A 16,740-nucleotide genomic window follows, 5' to 3' on the forward strand; every position below is an offset into this window, starting at 1 on the left:
CACACACACACACACACACACACACACACACACACACACACACACACACACACACACACACACACACACACACACACACACACACACACACACACACACACACACACACACACACACACACACACACACACACACACACACACACACACACACACACACACACACACAACTTGACTTTACATTTAAATATCAACAATGAAATTTAGTTGAAGCGAAGAGTAAACCAATAAATTCGAATAGCGAAAAATGGTTTTAGGAAATTGCGAATATCCTCTCATTTGAATTGCTTACCATGCCAAATATAGAGAATGTATCGTCATGCTTGCTGCAAAACTATTTAATAAACTAAACTGGATACAAACGACAGGATGGCATGGTCTTCATCAGGAAGCATGAAATTGTATTTTCCAACGTATTTGTATGAGACGAGTGCACGCGCTCGCGTGTGGGTGTTTTTCAAAACCGAAATGACTGCTTGCAAACACCTAACTTCATTGAGACTACGATGACCACTTGCCAGCCAATGCAAAATTCAACATTTCATCTCAGTTAATTAGGATTACGTCCGTCGAATTATGGTTGATTTTAATCTACGTTCTATATTTTAAATACACAAACTTATGCAGTTTATTGCTCTTTTTTGCACATAGCATTTAATTCAACAGTTCATCGCATACATGAGGTTAATGCAGACAAACTCCGGAGATGGAAAACACATTTAAACATTAGTTCAGCGAGCAAATTCATATTTTATTGCTACAGTCGGTGTGTAATGGCTGTTTGCTTTTACGAAACACAAACATTTTGCGAACGGAAATAGTTTCTTGACGAAGTTAAATGAGCAATTTAGTTGTGAATTGGCCGCTTGATGACGAAATTATATATGTATATCAGGCGAGCATAAGTTTTCATCTTGTTTGCTTTAAAATGGAGGATTTTATTTTTGTTTCATAAGTCAAAGCGGTGAAATGAATGGTCTTCTCGAACATTTTCAGAAGTGAAGTCAGTATATGACTTTAGGTCATTCAAGATTGTTCCAGTCAATACGACTCCATGCAGCAGTTGAGATGTTTGCATTCAATTTGGCCAGAAATAAAGTTTTCCTTGTACAATTTCAACATGTGCCCAGTTCAAATGGTTGGACATTGATCGGTTCGTGATTTCAGAATGAGTGTGTAAAGGATTCGGATGCGTCATTATCATTAAATTCGTCTGCGATTTTTTCATCAAGCGTGGAATATGTTTGGTAAACTGGCTATGTTTGGGTAGGTCGGATAATAAGATTGTAGCCTCACCGATGGTTGTGACCTGTAAATTTCAACGCTTAACCGTTAATGACCTCGTGAATCGATTACCTCTGACTGTTGGGTTTGTTGACCCACGTAGAAACCAAGCAAACTATGCCATTCAAGTGGTAACAATTGTCCCTTAACAATTCGCAGAAGGCAACAACCGCAGCCAAACCAATTTTTTTGTCTCTAGATATTCGCAGTCTGCTATTTAAATTAGTGAAATTAATTTGCCAAACAGAAATGAAACCGTATTATTGAAGCTGTCAAGTATCAACACCAACCGCACAAAGCAGAGCAGAACAAAAACAAACACACAATAAAATACTTTAATCAGAATCAGAATCAAACCGAGTGTGCTTGGATGATTTTAATGCTATTTGCCGCGCGCACACAGATACTCAAAGGGGAGGAAAGGAAGAGTGCGTTGCGACGCTCGCGTTGACATTCGTCAGAAGTTGTCGAGTGTGATATTTCAAAAATTCAAAATGTTTGTTTGAGACAATTGAAAATTATGTACGATTGTGTTGGATATTTACATTTTCATTTAGCATTTTACACACACACACACAACCAAACAGCCGACATAATGCGCGAGCTCAACTGAAATCCCATTCAGTGCAAAAACTTTTTCATTTCTGGCATTTGTTTTGCTGCAAATTCAAAAGTGTGAGTGTGTGACAAAGATTAAGTCGTTTTGCGGGCAAAGCAAAAGAAGCGATTGACACGCAACAACAACGAGAAAAAAAAACGAACCGAAGAGAATTCAACAACGGCCGATGTGGGAAAAAGTCTTGCAATTGAACGTTGGGAAAAAAAACGAACGCGTAACCAAGCGAATGTTTTTTTTCGTGCACTTGGTTTCATTTTAAGCATGAGACTAAGGCCATTATATATTTAATGAGTGAAGTTAGTCAATTGATGTGCATCGTATAAAACCAAAGTGTCGCTAGATTATGCGAGACGCAAACAATCAAATCAAACCAAAGGATGTCTGCTCAATGCGTCATTATACCAAATGAAATTTATATGGCATGGAAGAGAGTGCAAAAGAGTGCGAGAGGCTTTGTTCATCCACATACACCATACATCTACGGCCGAGATTTGCTTATGTTGACTTAACTGTGCGGCAACAGTAAGCGAATACACTTTGCTTTTTCAGCATCTACAGTGCACCGCATATGTAAAAAGGCCGAAACGTTTTTTATATGAGGATGGAGAGAGATTCATTATGTGTTTCCATTTTTTTCCCTCAATATTTATTATAGTATAGTATATTCTATGAAAAAGAGTGCATACGCCATCTCTACAATAAAAACACAGTCTCAGTCTATCTTGCACGCCTTATCAAAATTCCTCGACGAGCCCGCACATATGATTCATTACTCGATTACTAATGGTAAAGTTTTAGGTGAAAAAAAATGTCGCCGGCACACTCATCAACTCAAAAAGGTGACTGGAGTTGCTTGACAGACTTTATAGAAATATTAATTACTTTGAGTTGGAATCAACAACAACGACGACAAGGCTGAGAAAAAAATCACATGATTCCGTATTTAATCATGAAGCTCCTAAAAACCCGGCGGACGACAATTCACTTGCAATTTTGCGTTTGCCGGCTCCTTTCGAGCCTCTCGACATAAAAATTACAATTGAGTCTCGTTGCATACTTAATGTACGTTTACATTCATTTGAAAAACCATTTTACGTTGTTGTGCCACAGATCATAATTAAAACCGAGCTGCTTCGTTACCATCATTTATTCGTCGCATCTATGTCTCAGGCGTCGAGACTTTCACTTGTTTTTATGCAGCTTCTATTCACTTGTAACATTCATATTAATTTATAAAAGATAAATAAAAATCACACTTAAATTCGGTACCACTCCAAAGTTGTGCATATTTTATTCGACAGATCGCTTGCCAGATTGGTTGTTACCTCCATGTGCTTCAGTTTCGCTTCAAAAAAAAAACGTGCTTTATCAAAGATAGATTATAATGATCTATGAAATGTACCCGTTCATCAAATAATATTTGATTTTGTCCACTCAGTTAATAGCCAACGGTTATAAACATATTAGTTTTACCTAGAGTTTTACTCAAATTTCAATTATTTCTGCTAAAAATCTGTGAGAAAACCATTTGCTAAAGCTCGAAACGCAATTAACTCGGTGTAACAAATCATGCGGAAAAACATATGACCAAGTTATCAACGTTTTGTGTTTGCATTCGACTCGAATGATTTGAGTAAATGGTGCAGTCGATATGAACGTAGTCGGTTAAAATTTCAATCGATTGGCTAAATATTTTAATTAATTTTTCCAAATAATTGAAACCGAACTATTGATTGATAGATTGTGTACGATTGCCTGCAGTTTTATTTATGCATTTCATCCAGCCCATGTATGCACATTGCACAAATTACGAAATATTGGTCAAACTGCCCGAAACCAGTATTAGTTTTGGTCATGGAAATTGGTTTTGCCTGTACTTCGTACCTTTTTCATTCGGCCCGCTCGGCAAAATTAGTTTCAACATGTGTAAGATGTGTACCGTCAGTGCCAATGGGTTCGGCATGAGAGTGAACAACTTTTGTACATTGCGAAAAATTCAATGCGGCCGTAAAGTTCAAGGCTTCGTGGTAGTATACTTTAGCACGCCGTATATTTAATGCTCGGCATAATATGCCAGCATATCGCACACACACAGCTGCCGCACATACTTCTCTCGTGCGCAAACGGTTGCGTATACAGCAGATTTCGTATGTGAGTTGGTTACGATGGCTGTGTCCGCAACCGTTTGTGCACGGGAGAGTTGTGTGCGGCAGCTGCGTGTGTGCGATATGCTTGCATATTATGCCGAGCATTAAATATACGGCCTGCTGAGGTATACTATCACGAAGCCTTGATAAAGTTTTTATGATAAAATATATTCACGCAAACAGGATTATTGACTCGAATGCAAAAAGGTCAGACGGATCAAATGTGGTCAAACATTCACTGAAACAATTCATTTGGTTTCAGGTGAGTATACACATTTTCCAAGCTGAATGCTTTAAAAAAATGTTTCATTGACTTTTCCCCTTCAGTGATTGTGCACCGACCGGTCGCAGACTGTGCGCTTGAAATGATCCGAAACCGTTTTGTGCTTTTACCGTGGCTGCAAATTCTTTGTCATGGAAACATCTTTTGTCTACTTTGATGTGTTTTCTTTAGGCCAGTTTGAGATCACGAACACATGTGCCTTTTTGTTTGAGTTTGTTTACAAAATGATTCGCTGAGTCTCGCCATTTTGTTTTGGCATTTTAGTTTCATCATTTCGCTTCGCTTTTTTTTCTCTTTCGCACATCAAAAACATTTGTCTAAGTTTCTTCGTTCGTTTTTGGATCTTTGGCGCTATCGTCTTCACTTTTTCTGAAGCCAAAACTGTTTTCAGCTTCGATTTTGCACATTATTTCGACTACTTTACCGTGTGTAACAAACACTTGTCGTCTCTTTCGTTCGCCGAGCGTCAGTCTGCACAGGAGTTTCTATTTATTTAAAAAGTTTTCTCGTTAACAATCAAAGATATAATTAGATTTTCTTCATATCCCTGCAGTGAAAGAGAGAGAGAGAGAGACTCGCTCACCCACTCAGACTTTTCAAATGGGTAAGTTTCTCCCGGGCAAAACAACGATTTTGTACGATAAAAATGGCCCAAAGCAACACGATACGATGGACTAAAAATGACTAAATGAAGAATTGATTACTTACGAGCAATGGCCAATGGAACGACACATTGCCATGGTTTTTGCTAACGGAAACCATAACAAAATGCAACACATTCAATCAGTTCCACTTGTACAGCTCAACATAAAGACACAATTAAGATTATTATATTGACAAGTTTAGCTTGGATGTTGATTCGGCGAGATCGATCGCCTGCTCACCATATTTGTTATCGAATAAATCAAAAGCAATGCGAATGTAGGTCATCAAGAATGATGGAAATGGCATAAAAAACAGAAAGAAAATCCCACGATTTGTATAATAATTCAATTCATTATCGTTTGCTCACATCTGCAAGATGTCGCTGAACATTATCGTAAGTTTTTCGATGGTCATAAAAACATAAAACCGAAACCACTACTAACGAATTTGGATTCGTCGCTATTCATTCGAAACAAATGAATGCGAATGTAAGTGTAAGTATCAACCGAAGCAAAGGTCATAAAGTTATTCCCAACATCAAATAAAATTATTTAAAATGCACAGAGGAGCAAAAAAAAAACATAAGAAATCCAACAATGAAGTTTGAATTTACACAAAACACTCTCTCCAAAGAGAAAAAGAAAATCTCTTGAAAGCAAGGAAAATTTAGCCAAAACATTCTCGAAAATTGTGGCATAGGATGAAAAAAATTTATACATAAAAGATTTCTCTTTCTCTCTCTCTCTCTCTTGTGCGAAAAGTATTCCACTTGATATGTAAACATCAACTGTTGTTGCTATTGATATAGAAGTGTTTTATTTCCAGTGTGGTGAATTTAATGGCTTTTTGTGCTCCATTTCGATCGAATAACCGAAATTATTGTTTCAAGTACAGATTTTTACATTTGCATTTTGAGTGCGCTCCTTCATGTTTGCTTTTTAAAATGAACAAATTCAAATGTACACGAAAAACAACGACCATAAATTCTGGTGATATTGCAATATGTGTGTAGCAAATATCACTGACAGTCTTATGCTGCTGCTGCTGCTGCTGCTTTTGCTTATCCTTTCAAAAGCTCCAACAACAACATTCCAGCTTTGGTAGATACAGAAAAAAGATGTTACGATGTATTTTCTTTTGCATGTTCTCTCTCTTGACGTGTCTTTTTTGTGCTTCTACTGCCGAATTGGAAAGACGCATCCACGCCCGCTTGCAAGTAATACATATCGGTTCATGTCTTTTATTGCTTTCGCATTGAAAACATTCCACAACAAGTCTAAATGAATTTGCAACCGACGATGATACCGAAATGGATGTGAAAGCACACACACACTCGAAAATCGCTCTAAACCGAATACCAAAACCATTTTCAATAGATGCTATACGGACACATTCACATATATAGGGAATATTAGTCAAGGATAAAAGCGTATATATAGCGAGAAGCAAACACGATGCACCGTATTAAAACAAAAACCAACCGAGGTTTTATTCTTTTGCTTTTCTGTTTGCCATCTTCTTTTGCACAAACATTTTCAATATGCTAATTAAGTTGATGTTAGTGAATTTGCATGTTTGTAGTTGAAAATTTGTCGGTATTGTTGGGAATTTTGTGAGAATGGAAAATGTGTGCGCTGCGTCCGCTCTTTTTCTCCTTCCATCTCTCTCTCTCTCTCTCTCTCTCTCTCTCTTCATATTTCGCTCTCTGGCTCACATACTCACTGGTTTTCGTTCATATGTGCCGAATTCGCATATCTTCGATGCATAATAAGTCTTATGCACAAGATCAACGTCAAACCGGGGTAAAGCACAGGAAAAACCACCTAAACATCAACAAATTATATTCAGAGAAAGTACAACTCTACCGAACCGTTCACTTTGCCGAGCATCGGATGACGAAGAGAACTGGCAAAATTTTGAAGAGCAGCAGCACAACCACAATATAGGGCTAGAATAAACTTTGGTATACGAATTTCAAATGGAATGATTCGCATGCAATTTTCTTTCGTTTGGGACGAAATGTGTGTATGTATGTGTGTGTTCTCGTGTTATCTCGGTGCTGCCATGGTTTTGCCACTGTTTTTTTTCATACTATTACATATATTATTTACGTTGTTTGTGGGTTAAGTTTTAACTTTCAAGTTGTTTCAAGTACAGCGGTGGGGTTTTTCAGCGCATCAAATGCGAAGTGGAAATAAGTAGCGACACAGATGTGTAAGTATTTGTGTGTGTATGCAACTTTTTCAAATTTCTTTTTCTTCGAAAGAATGCCACACACACACAAACTTCAAATACATGTTGACGAAAAAGCAACAAGACGATGCTTAGACGCTTTCTTTTGCTGCGTATATTCGTCTCGCTTTTTGCGGTTTTAAATTCTAATGCAAATAAATCTTCAACGGATTGAAACGTTCGACATTGTACGGATTAGAGCGGCATCAAGAGAATACCACATTTACGTCGTAATTAAAACATTGATGGAAGCAGATTAAAGAAATGGTACGACACTGCTTTGATGAAGGTTTTTGTGAATAAGCCACATGTGCATTTCAAATGCGGATCCAAATCAAACGAAAAAAAACAGATCATCAATGAAAACTGAAGCAGCGTAAGCATTTGCTGTTTTTTTTGGCATAATACGCATCCGTTTCATCGTTAATTATTCAATACTCGTGCATGCAACTTTTACGAACACGACTTAATCGGTTTTGCGTTAATTCGCGAATTCAAGCAGCAAATGATCCGAATCACACACAAAAAGATTACATTTTCAGTGTTTAATCTTCGTTTCGATTTTCTCGTAAACTTCGTGTTAAATACGGTCATATTTATATGTATGTGGCACAAGGGCCAAGTGGAGATTAACTGCCCACCTTCTGATTAATAACCGATGCTGCTTTGTTGGATAAAACTCTGGCGAAAAATGTATTTGTGCAAAAAGCGCTTGGAGACACATTACGGTTTGCACAATCACACAACGATTGATCTCACGGCTAAAGTATCATCCACACTTCTCGGTGGCTTCTTTTTCCCGCTCACATTCGTGAGTGGTTGTGATAGATCTTAAAATGGTTTACACCATCTTTGACGCCTTCCACACACACCAAGTTTCGAGTGTGTGCAATAAAAACCAAACCAAACGGAAGCAAAAGCAAACGATTAAAGTCAAACAGCTTGCTTCGCATTTAGTTTTGTTTATTTTTCTCGCATCTTTTTTCCGTACTTCTCTCTGAATCCAAAGAGATATGAGGCAGGAGAAAAATCGTTCTTATTTCTATGCGGTTGAAGGAGTGTGAGAAAGTGAGAGAGAGCGAGAGTGGGAAAATACGACAGAAAGTACTAGCTATATCTCCACTTTACCGTTCATAACGATATGTCAGCTTTTGTCAAACCTCATCCATCAAACAATTCATCTCGCGTAAATTCTTTAATATCAAATCGTGCCAGGAAGAAGGTCTTTTTCCCTCTTTCAATCTCACATCACCATATACATATAGGAAACACACATTCTTGAATTAAGTTTCTATCTTTCGTTCGATCGTTGATGGCGGTGTGCAGGTGTTTCGCTTAACTATTCATCATGAATAAAACATATTCAGTTAAGCCTTAAAGCCTTTCACAATATTCGTCTCCGTTGTTTATATTCCAGCACCAGTTCGAACTTTATTTTCCGTTCAGGTGTTCTAATGCTGAGTACAGTATCACGTCAACAACAGTGGGAGTTGTAGAAGCGAATGTATAAATCAAATGAGTTGAAACACAGCAGAAACGGGAGTACACTTCGATTCTTGCAATGTATTGATACCATCCACCGATTCACAATGATGCTTTGAGTTTTTGACAATTTTACGAGAGAAATCAAAAAGTTGGTTGCAAGCAGTTTTTTTCATTCTGCAATAAATTGTCAGTCTGTGTACAACCAAATGAGGGAGATTCCCATAAAAAAAGCATAAAAATTACGGACTATTACAATTTCTTTAAACTAAGTATTTGAAAAATAGAGGAAATGCTCGATTCATAATATCATTTCTTCGAGACGGATACTTTCATAAGCATCAATATTTGTGTACGTCAATATAGTGAACATACTCAATTATTCAGATGGTAGCTTTCAAGTAATCGGATACTTGAAACTTAGCAACAAATTCGTTCAACGATTGATGGAAAGCAAATCAACTTCAATATAGATTAATGTAAATAGTTTGGGATTGATGAGACACAAAAGAGCCAAAAATTGTTGTTAAACACAATTTGATATGATTTAGTGAGAATTTGGACCACTAAATTAGACGAAATCGGAGCGAAAATCATTGAATAGTCAACTATTCCATTCAAGGATAACAATTTGTGCAAATCATTTCAATTTCCTTCGAAATCATCTTATTCATCCCATCGGCGGGAATCTTCAAGTGTGTACAATTTTGTGTTCAATAAGAAAATCGCCAAATAAAGTGCTCTCATTTCCCCTAAAATATCTCTTACATGATTTCACATCTTCCGGTTTATCGTCAATAACGATGAGTTTCGTATCGATATAGCATTTATATGGTGTATAGCAGAAGGGCGCATGCACCTACGTATTCATTTTACATATTTGCATACGCTCTCCGACTATACCATTCTAATTAAAGAATAGCTCGATTGGTCGCAATGTCATACGCTTGATTTTCCGAGTGGAAATGACTATTCATCATCATCAGTTTTGCTTCTTTTTACTGGATTTTCATCAAATTATTGTAGCATTTCTGAATGCTTCTGATGGCTTATGTTGCAAAGTGCTAGGACAAAATTTTCTTCTCTGGGCATTAGCTATCAAATGCACGATCCCCATTCTTGGTCAGTGCCTGCTTTCAACCTCCCCTGTTGTTCGTAGTTGATCTCAAATCGATCTAACCGGTTGGTTGAATAGCGCACCAATGCAAAAGCACTGGTAACTAATGAACTTCTTGCGATTTTTTATCCATACGCTCGTCCTTCACGTCGAACAGTGACGTTTATTTTGTTGTGCGGAATAGCAAGTGGTTGACTAATGAAGTTCATAGTTGAATAATTACGCTCCAATGCCTTGATAATGCTGAAAAAATTAGTTTAATGAATGGTATTTATTCATATCTTTGATTTTCAACAGCGAATGTGACCACCCTAGAAAACAAGAACATTATGTATGCTACATAAGCAATTTTACTCGAATTACTTATGAATCAATTTATATCAGTCGCCTTGAAAATGAATGCGTCGATTTCTGATTACCGCTTGAATTATTCTCTTTTTACTATTTTCATTATGGCAAATAAAATTGCCGTTATACTCCGTCGGGCAATAACAATACATAATTTTCATTATTATTCTTACATAAAAAGTACAACTAAAATCCATCTTCCCAATATCAAATCGGCACATTTGCCAAGTTTTGAATATTCATCAAATTGCAGCTACCAGTTACGTCGTTCTACTTTTACAAGATACTCATTCACCAATTTTAGTGTGATATCAAACTTATATTCAAGCTCCGACCATTTCAAATGTGTGCTGAATTTATAATTGCGCAGGAGAGCCGCCAACATCACTTTCATTGAGAGCATTGCATAATGATTACCTGAAATTAGTTCGTCGAATTGAAATTAACTCAAAATATACACAATAAACAGTCCAAAACAAAAATTGCATTACCAATGCAGTTTCGCGAGCCACCACCGAAGGGAAGAAAGGCAAATGGGTGATGGGATTGAACGTTTTCTGGCAGAAAATGATCTGGATTGAATTCATCAGCGTCATCGCCCCATATGTCTCTTCTCTATAACATTTGTTGCAATGAAAAAAACAAATGAGATAAAATGTACAACTTATTATTAAGTTGAATATTTCTGTTGTTGTCATACCCGATGTAATGTGTAGAACATCAAAATGAAAAATGTATCTTTTGGAATGAGGCAATTGCTAATCTGAACGTCAGCCATAGAAACGCGTTCAATGAATGGTGCGCTTGGACATAGACGCATAGCTTCCTTGATCACACGATCTAAAAGTGGCATTTTCTGGATGTGTTCAGAAGTTGTTTCTTCGTCTTGTATATCGAAAACCGAATGCAGTTCATTGAAAACTTGCTCCTGAATGTTTGGATGGATGGCTAGCGTCAAAATAATGTACGACAATGTGGAGGAGGTTGAATCATATCCAGCTATTGTTAAATTTTCTATCTGATCTTTGACCAGCTCTTCACTGAATTTCCCTTCATAAAACAACGACAGAATTGGCACGTTTCTATTCTTGTTACAATGCTCAAAGCCAACATTATCATTATCGATATTACTCAAATATGCTTTGGTTTGCTCTTCAAAAACCTACGAATTAGTTATCAAAAAAAAAATTATTCAGTGAGTCTTTCGAAAGAAATTGTTTGATTTGTGATATTTACCTGATTCGTTAGGTTTCGTACTTTGGCATAATGATTTTTCTCTTCTTTATATACATTTGTCCATCGATAAATGAAATCGATATAAGTCCAAGGTCGGGAACATCGCTTAAATATTGAATCGGAAATACTAAAAATTACGAAAAAAGAATATTGAGATGTGAAATTTGGATCAATGGATCGAATAAAAAAAAAAAATGGTTTGATAAATTTACTCACCCGGTTATGCTTCCACCGAATTCCTTTGTTTGGTCAGGATTAAAATCAACATCGACTCCCATTATAGCGGCTGTTTAATTAACAACATCATTATTTTCTTTCAACACTCTTTCACCAAATTCAATACTTACACCAAATTCCACGCAAGGCACAAGCGTGTGCGTATGGCCGTATATCAAATGCGTCTTTTCCAACTTCTTTTCTCACTTCTTCTACGAGCATCTTCGTCTTTTCATTGAAAATGTGTATGGACGACTGCAAATTCTTCAAATTAAATATCGGATTGAGGAGTTTACGTGATGGTTTCCAAATGGCGCTCGCTTAAAAATGATTCGGAACTCATGAACATCGATTCAACAATATGTTGATAATTTTTACTTACATGTCTCAAAAACAAGTCCCAATTTGCACGGCAGAAACCCATAAACAAATGGTTTATCAAGACATTGTGTTAAAACTGCTTTCATATCTTCTGGTTTGTCGATGAAAATGCATAAGTTAGAACCGATGTACCCTTTAAACGGTGTACCGGTTTTGTTTATAGTCTGAACCAAATTTTTATATATTTCAGTTTGCGATTTCCCCACTAGACTCAGGACATTCCCCAAGAACGGAATAAATGTGCCACCAAATTTCAAATGTTTCACATAACTTTCGGTATGCAGCATCCGCAAAATGTACTTAACAATGAGCCACATCACCAACATCACAAATATTGTCTCTAAAATCATTTTTATCGAGTAGATTCACAATTCTGAGGAAGATGTTTATTCAGAAAAGGTTACAATTCAACTGAGCATTCACAGAACATAGGACATTTTATATTATATTTTTATTCTCGAATGAGATTGAGTAAAAAATCTAGAAGGAATAACCGGTATGTGGCTAGAGAAAACCAATAATCAATTTATAATAATTCAGTGAAATTACTACTTGCGCGAAGTGTATTGAACATTTTCCTTCATTTTTAGAGGCCAAGAAAGAAGGCTTAAACTGGACATATTGCTTCCAGTTAATTAACTCACTCTCCGCGGAAACTTATTTTTTTCGATTTTTTTTTCTGAAATTTCATAGAATGAACATGAATATGATTTGCTTTAATTTAAAAAAAAATCAAACGCATCTTTGGAATGAATCTGTTTGTATATCTGATAGAAGCTGAAAGATATCTTCAAAGTCGGGGGCCATCATAGCTGGCTCAAAAAAATTTGTCAGAACTTTTCTCACTGATACCATATGGCATTGTAGCGGCGAATGGGTTAATATTACAACAGATAATGAATAGGTTTTGTATTTTTTACGAGTTAAGCGTCAAATGAAATGGAATTTGAATATCGTACTTGGAAATTTCAAGTGGGAATCGATATTTTATGGAAGGAGTTGTGATGTTCTTATTAATTTTTATAATCCACACCGCATGATGACTTTTACAAGGTCAATGCATTTTGTCTTGGTTAAATGTAGTCAGCAAGAGACAACAATGCTAAAACAGGTTATAACCAACGCATCAAGTAGATGCTATTTCGTTGTGTCCATTGTGATGATATGCTTATTGCATACACTGTCTTCGTTGCTGCCAATGGCACAAAGCAATGTAAAAATATGCAAATATTGACGCATATGTATGTAGTTGTGTATTCTGCCCATTTCGAAAAATATCTTCATACCTATCCCAATTATTCTCATTTTGATAAGTACAGACGGTGAAGACACGTGCACTCTTTTGCACATAAGAAAAGATTTATATTACGTAACACGTCAGAGAATCACACATAAAGAATTTTGTGTTAACAAACTAAATTTTCTCTTCTTTAAAATAATCTTTCTTCATTTTCTTCGGTAGCAATATACAAGTGAAATGGCAAGTATCGCATAAGGGCACCGATTCGTAAAAATGAATCTTGAATCGCACTGTGTTGAGCGATTCTAAAAATACAATCGAAATTCATGTTACATTGCTGCTCGTCAGATATTCATGTTTCACTTGTGCCAATTGTCTTTTGACAGTTTTGTTCCAGCGTGTTTATTCCCGCAATCCAATTTTTTTTCCATCTTATCAAATACATAGATTGATTAAAATTTCTTACGTCCAGTTTAAATGGTAAACATAAGTGATTGAGAATCGAAATGATTTAAGAGCAACAGTAAAATGCTGGCTTAGAATTGATGTTATATAATTCATATAATTTCATCCAAGTTTTTAATATAATTCATATTAAACGAGTTGCACAAGTTCAAGATAATGATATTTACTGATGCGTGTCAAATTTTTTCAGCTACCAGTTACGTCGTTCTACTTTTACAAGATGTTCATTCAATAAATTTAATGTGATTTCAAACTTATATTCAAGCTCCGACCATTTCAAATGTGTGCTGAATTTATAATTGCGCAGGAGAGCCGCCAACATCACTTTCATTGAGAGCATTGCATAATGATTACCTGAAATTAGTTCGTCGAATTGAAATTAACTCAAAATATACACAATAAACAGTCCAAAACAAAAATTGCATTACCAATGCAGTTTCGCGAGCCACCACCGAAGGGAAGAAAGGCAAATGGGTGATGGGATTGAACGTTTCCTGGCAGAAAATGATCTGGATTGAATTCATCAGCGTCATCGCCCCATATGTCGCTTCTCTATAACATTTGTTGCAATGAAAAAAACAAATGAGTGAAAATGTACAACTTATTATTACGTTGAATATTTCTGTTGTTGTCATACCCGATGTAATGTGTAAAACATCAAAATGAAAAATGTATCTTTTGGAATGAGGCAATTGCTAATCTGAACGTCAGCCATAGAAACGCGTTCAATGAATGGTGCGCTTGGACATAGACGCATAGCTTCCTTGATCACACGATCTAAAAGTGGCATTTTCTGGATGTGTTCAGAAGTTGTTTCTTCGTCTTGTGTATCGAAAACCGAATGCAGTTCATTGAAAACTTGCTCCTGAATGTTTGGATGGATGGCCAACGTCAAAATAATGTACGATAATTTGTAGGAGGTTCCATTATATCCAGCTATTATTAAAGCTTCTATCTGATCTTTGACCAGCTCTTCACTGAATTTCCCTTCAGAAAACAACGACATAATTGGCACGTTTCTGTTAATGTTATGATGCTCAAAGCCAACATTATCATTATCCATATTACTACCCAAATATGCTTTAGTTTGCTCTTCAAAAACCTAAAAATTAAAAAGTTATTTTTGAGAGATATAGTTTGACATTTGCATATTTGCAACATTTACCTGATTCGTTAAGTTTCGCACTTTAGCATAGTGATTTTGCTCTTCTTTGTATAGACTTGTCCATCGATGAATAAAATCGATATAAGTCCACGGTCTTGTACACCGCTTGAATATTGAATCGGAAATACTAAAAATTACGAAAAAAGAATATTGAGATGTGAAATTTGGGTCAATAGATCCGAATGAAGTGCTTTGACCAATTCAATCACCCTTTTATGCTTCCAACGAATTCCTTTGTTTGGCCAGGATTAAAATCAATGTCGACTCCCATTATAGCGGCTGTTTTATTAACAACATCATTATTTTCTTTCAACACTCTCCCAGAAAATTCAATACTTACACCAAATTCCACGCAAAGCACAAGCATGTGCGTACGGCAATATATCAAATGCGTCTTTTCCAACTTCTTTTCCCACTTCTTCTACGAGCATCTTCGTCTTTTCATTGAAAATGTGTATAGACGACTGCAAATTCTTCAAACTAAATATTGGATTGAGGAGTTTACGTGATGGTTTCCAAATGGCGCTCGCTTAAAAAGAAACCGTAAGTCATGAGCTCGATCATATATCGATTTAAAATTATGCACATTTTTTCTACTTACATGTCTCAAAAATGAGTCCCAATTTACACGGCATAAACCCATAAACAAATGGTTTATCCAGACATTGCGTCAAGACTGCTTTCACATCTTCTGGTTTGTCGATGAAAATGCATAAGTTAGAACCGATGTACCTTTTACACGGCGTCCCTGTTTCTTTTATAGATCGAACAAACTCTTTATATATTTCAGTTTTTGATTTTCCTACTAGACTCAGAACATTCCCCAAGAACGGAATAAATGTGCCACCAAATTTCAAATGTTTCACATAACTTTCGGTATGCAGCATCCGCAAAATGTACTTAACAATGAGCCACATCACCAACATCACAAATATTGTCTCTAAAATCATTTTTATCGACTAGATTCACAATTCTGAGGAAGATGTTTATTCTGAAATGGTTACAATTCAACTGAACGTACACAAAATATGGGATATGCGTTTTCGTATTATTATTTTTTATTCTTGGAGTGCTTGATAATAATGAGCAGAAGATCTGGAGAGAAAAACTGGTAAATGACTCGCGCGAAATATATTGAACATTTTTATTCGTTTTCAAAGTTGAAGAACGAAGACTTAAACTGGGCATATTTCTTTCCGAAGTTTATTAACCCACCTCAGCTGACACATGTTTTTCGAATTTTCTGCTAAAAATAAGAGTGGAATGAAACAAGTTCGTGAATATGAATCTGATTTTTTTAAGAAAAATGTGTCAAAATAATAATAGTTTGTATATGAAATATGATGAGTGCGTTAAAACTCGTTGAAATTTTTTCCGATTGGCATCTATAGTCGTATAGGCATTCTTTCGTGGGTGTCATATCTACTCATGAGTATATTTCAGATTTGCGATCATTTGGCATCATCGCGACCAATGGGTTAATAGTGAATAGATCTTGGACTTCGAACAAATTAAGCGCAAATTAAATGGGATTCAATAGTGTAATTGGAATCGATGCCATATGAAAGGATACGCCATGTTTTTGTGAAATCCCAGATTATTACCTATTATTTTTTAATTCATATCGTATTCACGATCCCAAGGTAATTTCTATTCCTTGTTAACATTTAGTGGAGAAGAGACAACTACGCGTAAAACAGGTTATTTTATTACATTGTGACCAACACAGCGGGAGCAGCTTTGGATCAAGTAGTCGATTCTTTTTCGTCTTATCCATTTTGCTATTTGAAGATTGCACAATGTACTGTCGCTGCAAATGATATAAAGTATATATATGCGTTAGCGCAAGTAGCAGTTGCGCAACCTATGCATGACACCAAC

At 36.2% G+C, this 16,740-nt stretch overlaps 1 protein-coding gene across 1 annotated transcript; it reads right to left on the reverse strand.

The window, feature by feature from the left end:
- Window positions 1-10,294: 10,294 nt before the first annotated feature.
- LOC129579448 (uncharacterized) lies at window positions 10,295-15,845 on the reverse strand. The gene is made up of 14 exons (XM_055469534.1): window positions 15,461-15,845; window positions 15,200-15,388; window positions 15,069-15,138; window positions 14,860-14,986; window positions 14,332-14,796; window positions 14,123-14,246; window positions 13,896-14,048; window positions 11,991-12,341; window positions 11,740-11,928; window positions 11,609-11,678; window positions 11,393-11,519; window positions 10,857-11,318; window positions 10,648-10,771; window positions 10,295-10,573 (listed from the first exon to the last, which is right to left on the reverse strand). Exons 1-14 carry the CDS (start codon window positions 15,807-15,809, stop codon window positions 10,410-10,412), a joined length of 2,964 nt encoding a protein of 987 aa, XP_055325509.1. The 5' UTR covers window positions 15,810-15,845; the 3' UTR covers window positions 10,295-10,409.
- Between the last annotated feature and the right edge of the window lie 895 nt (window positions 15,846-16,740).

This window comes from Sitodiplosis mosellana, unplaced genomic scaffold, assembly GCF_009176505.1.
Source record: "Sitodiplosis mosellana isolate CC-2019 unplaced genomic scaffold, AAFC_SMos_1.0 Smas_scaffold_1, whole genome shotgun sequence".
NCBI lineage: Eukaryota > Metazoa > Arthropoda > Insecta > Diptera > Cecidomyiidae > Sitodiplosis > Sitodiplosis mosellana.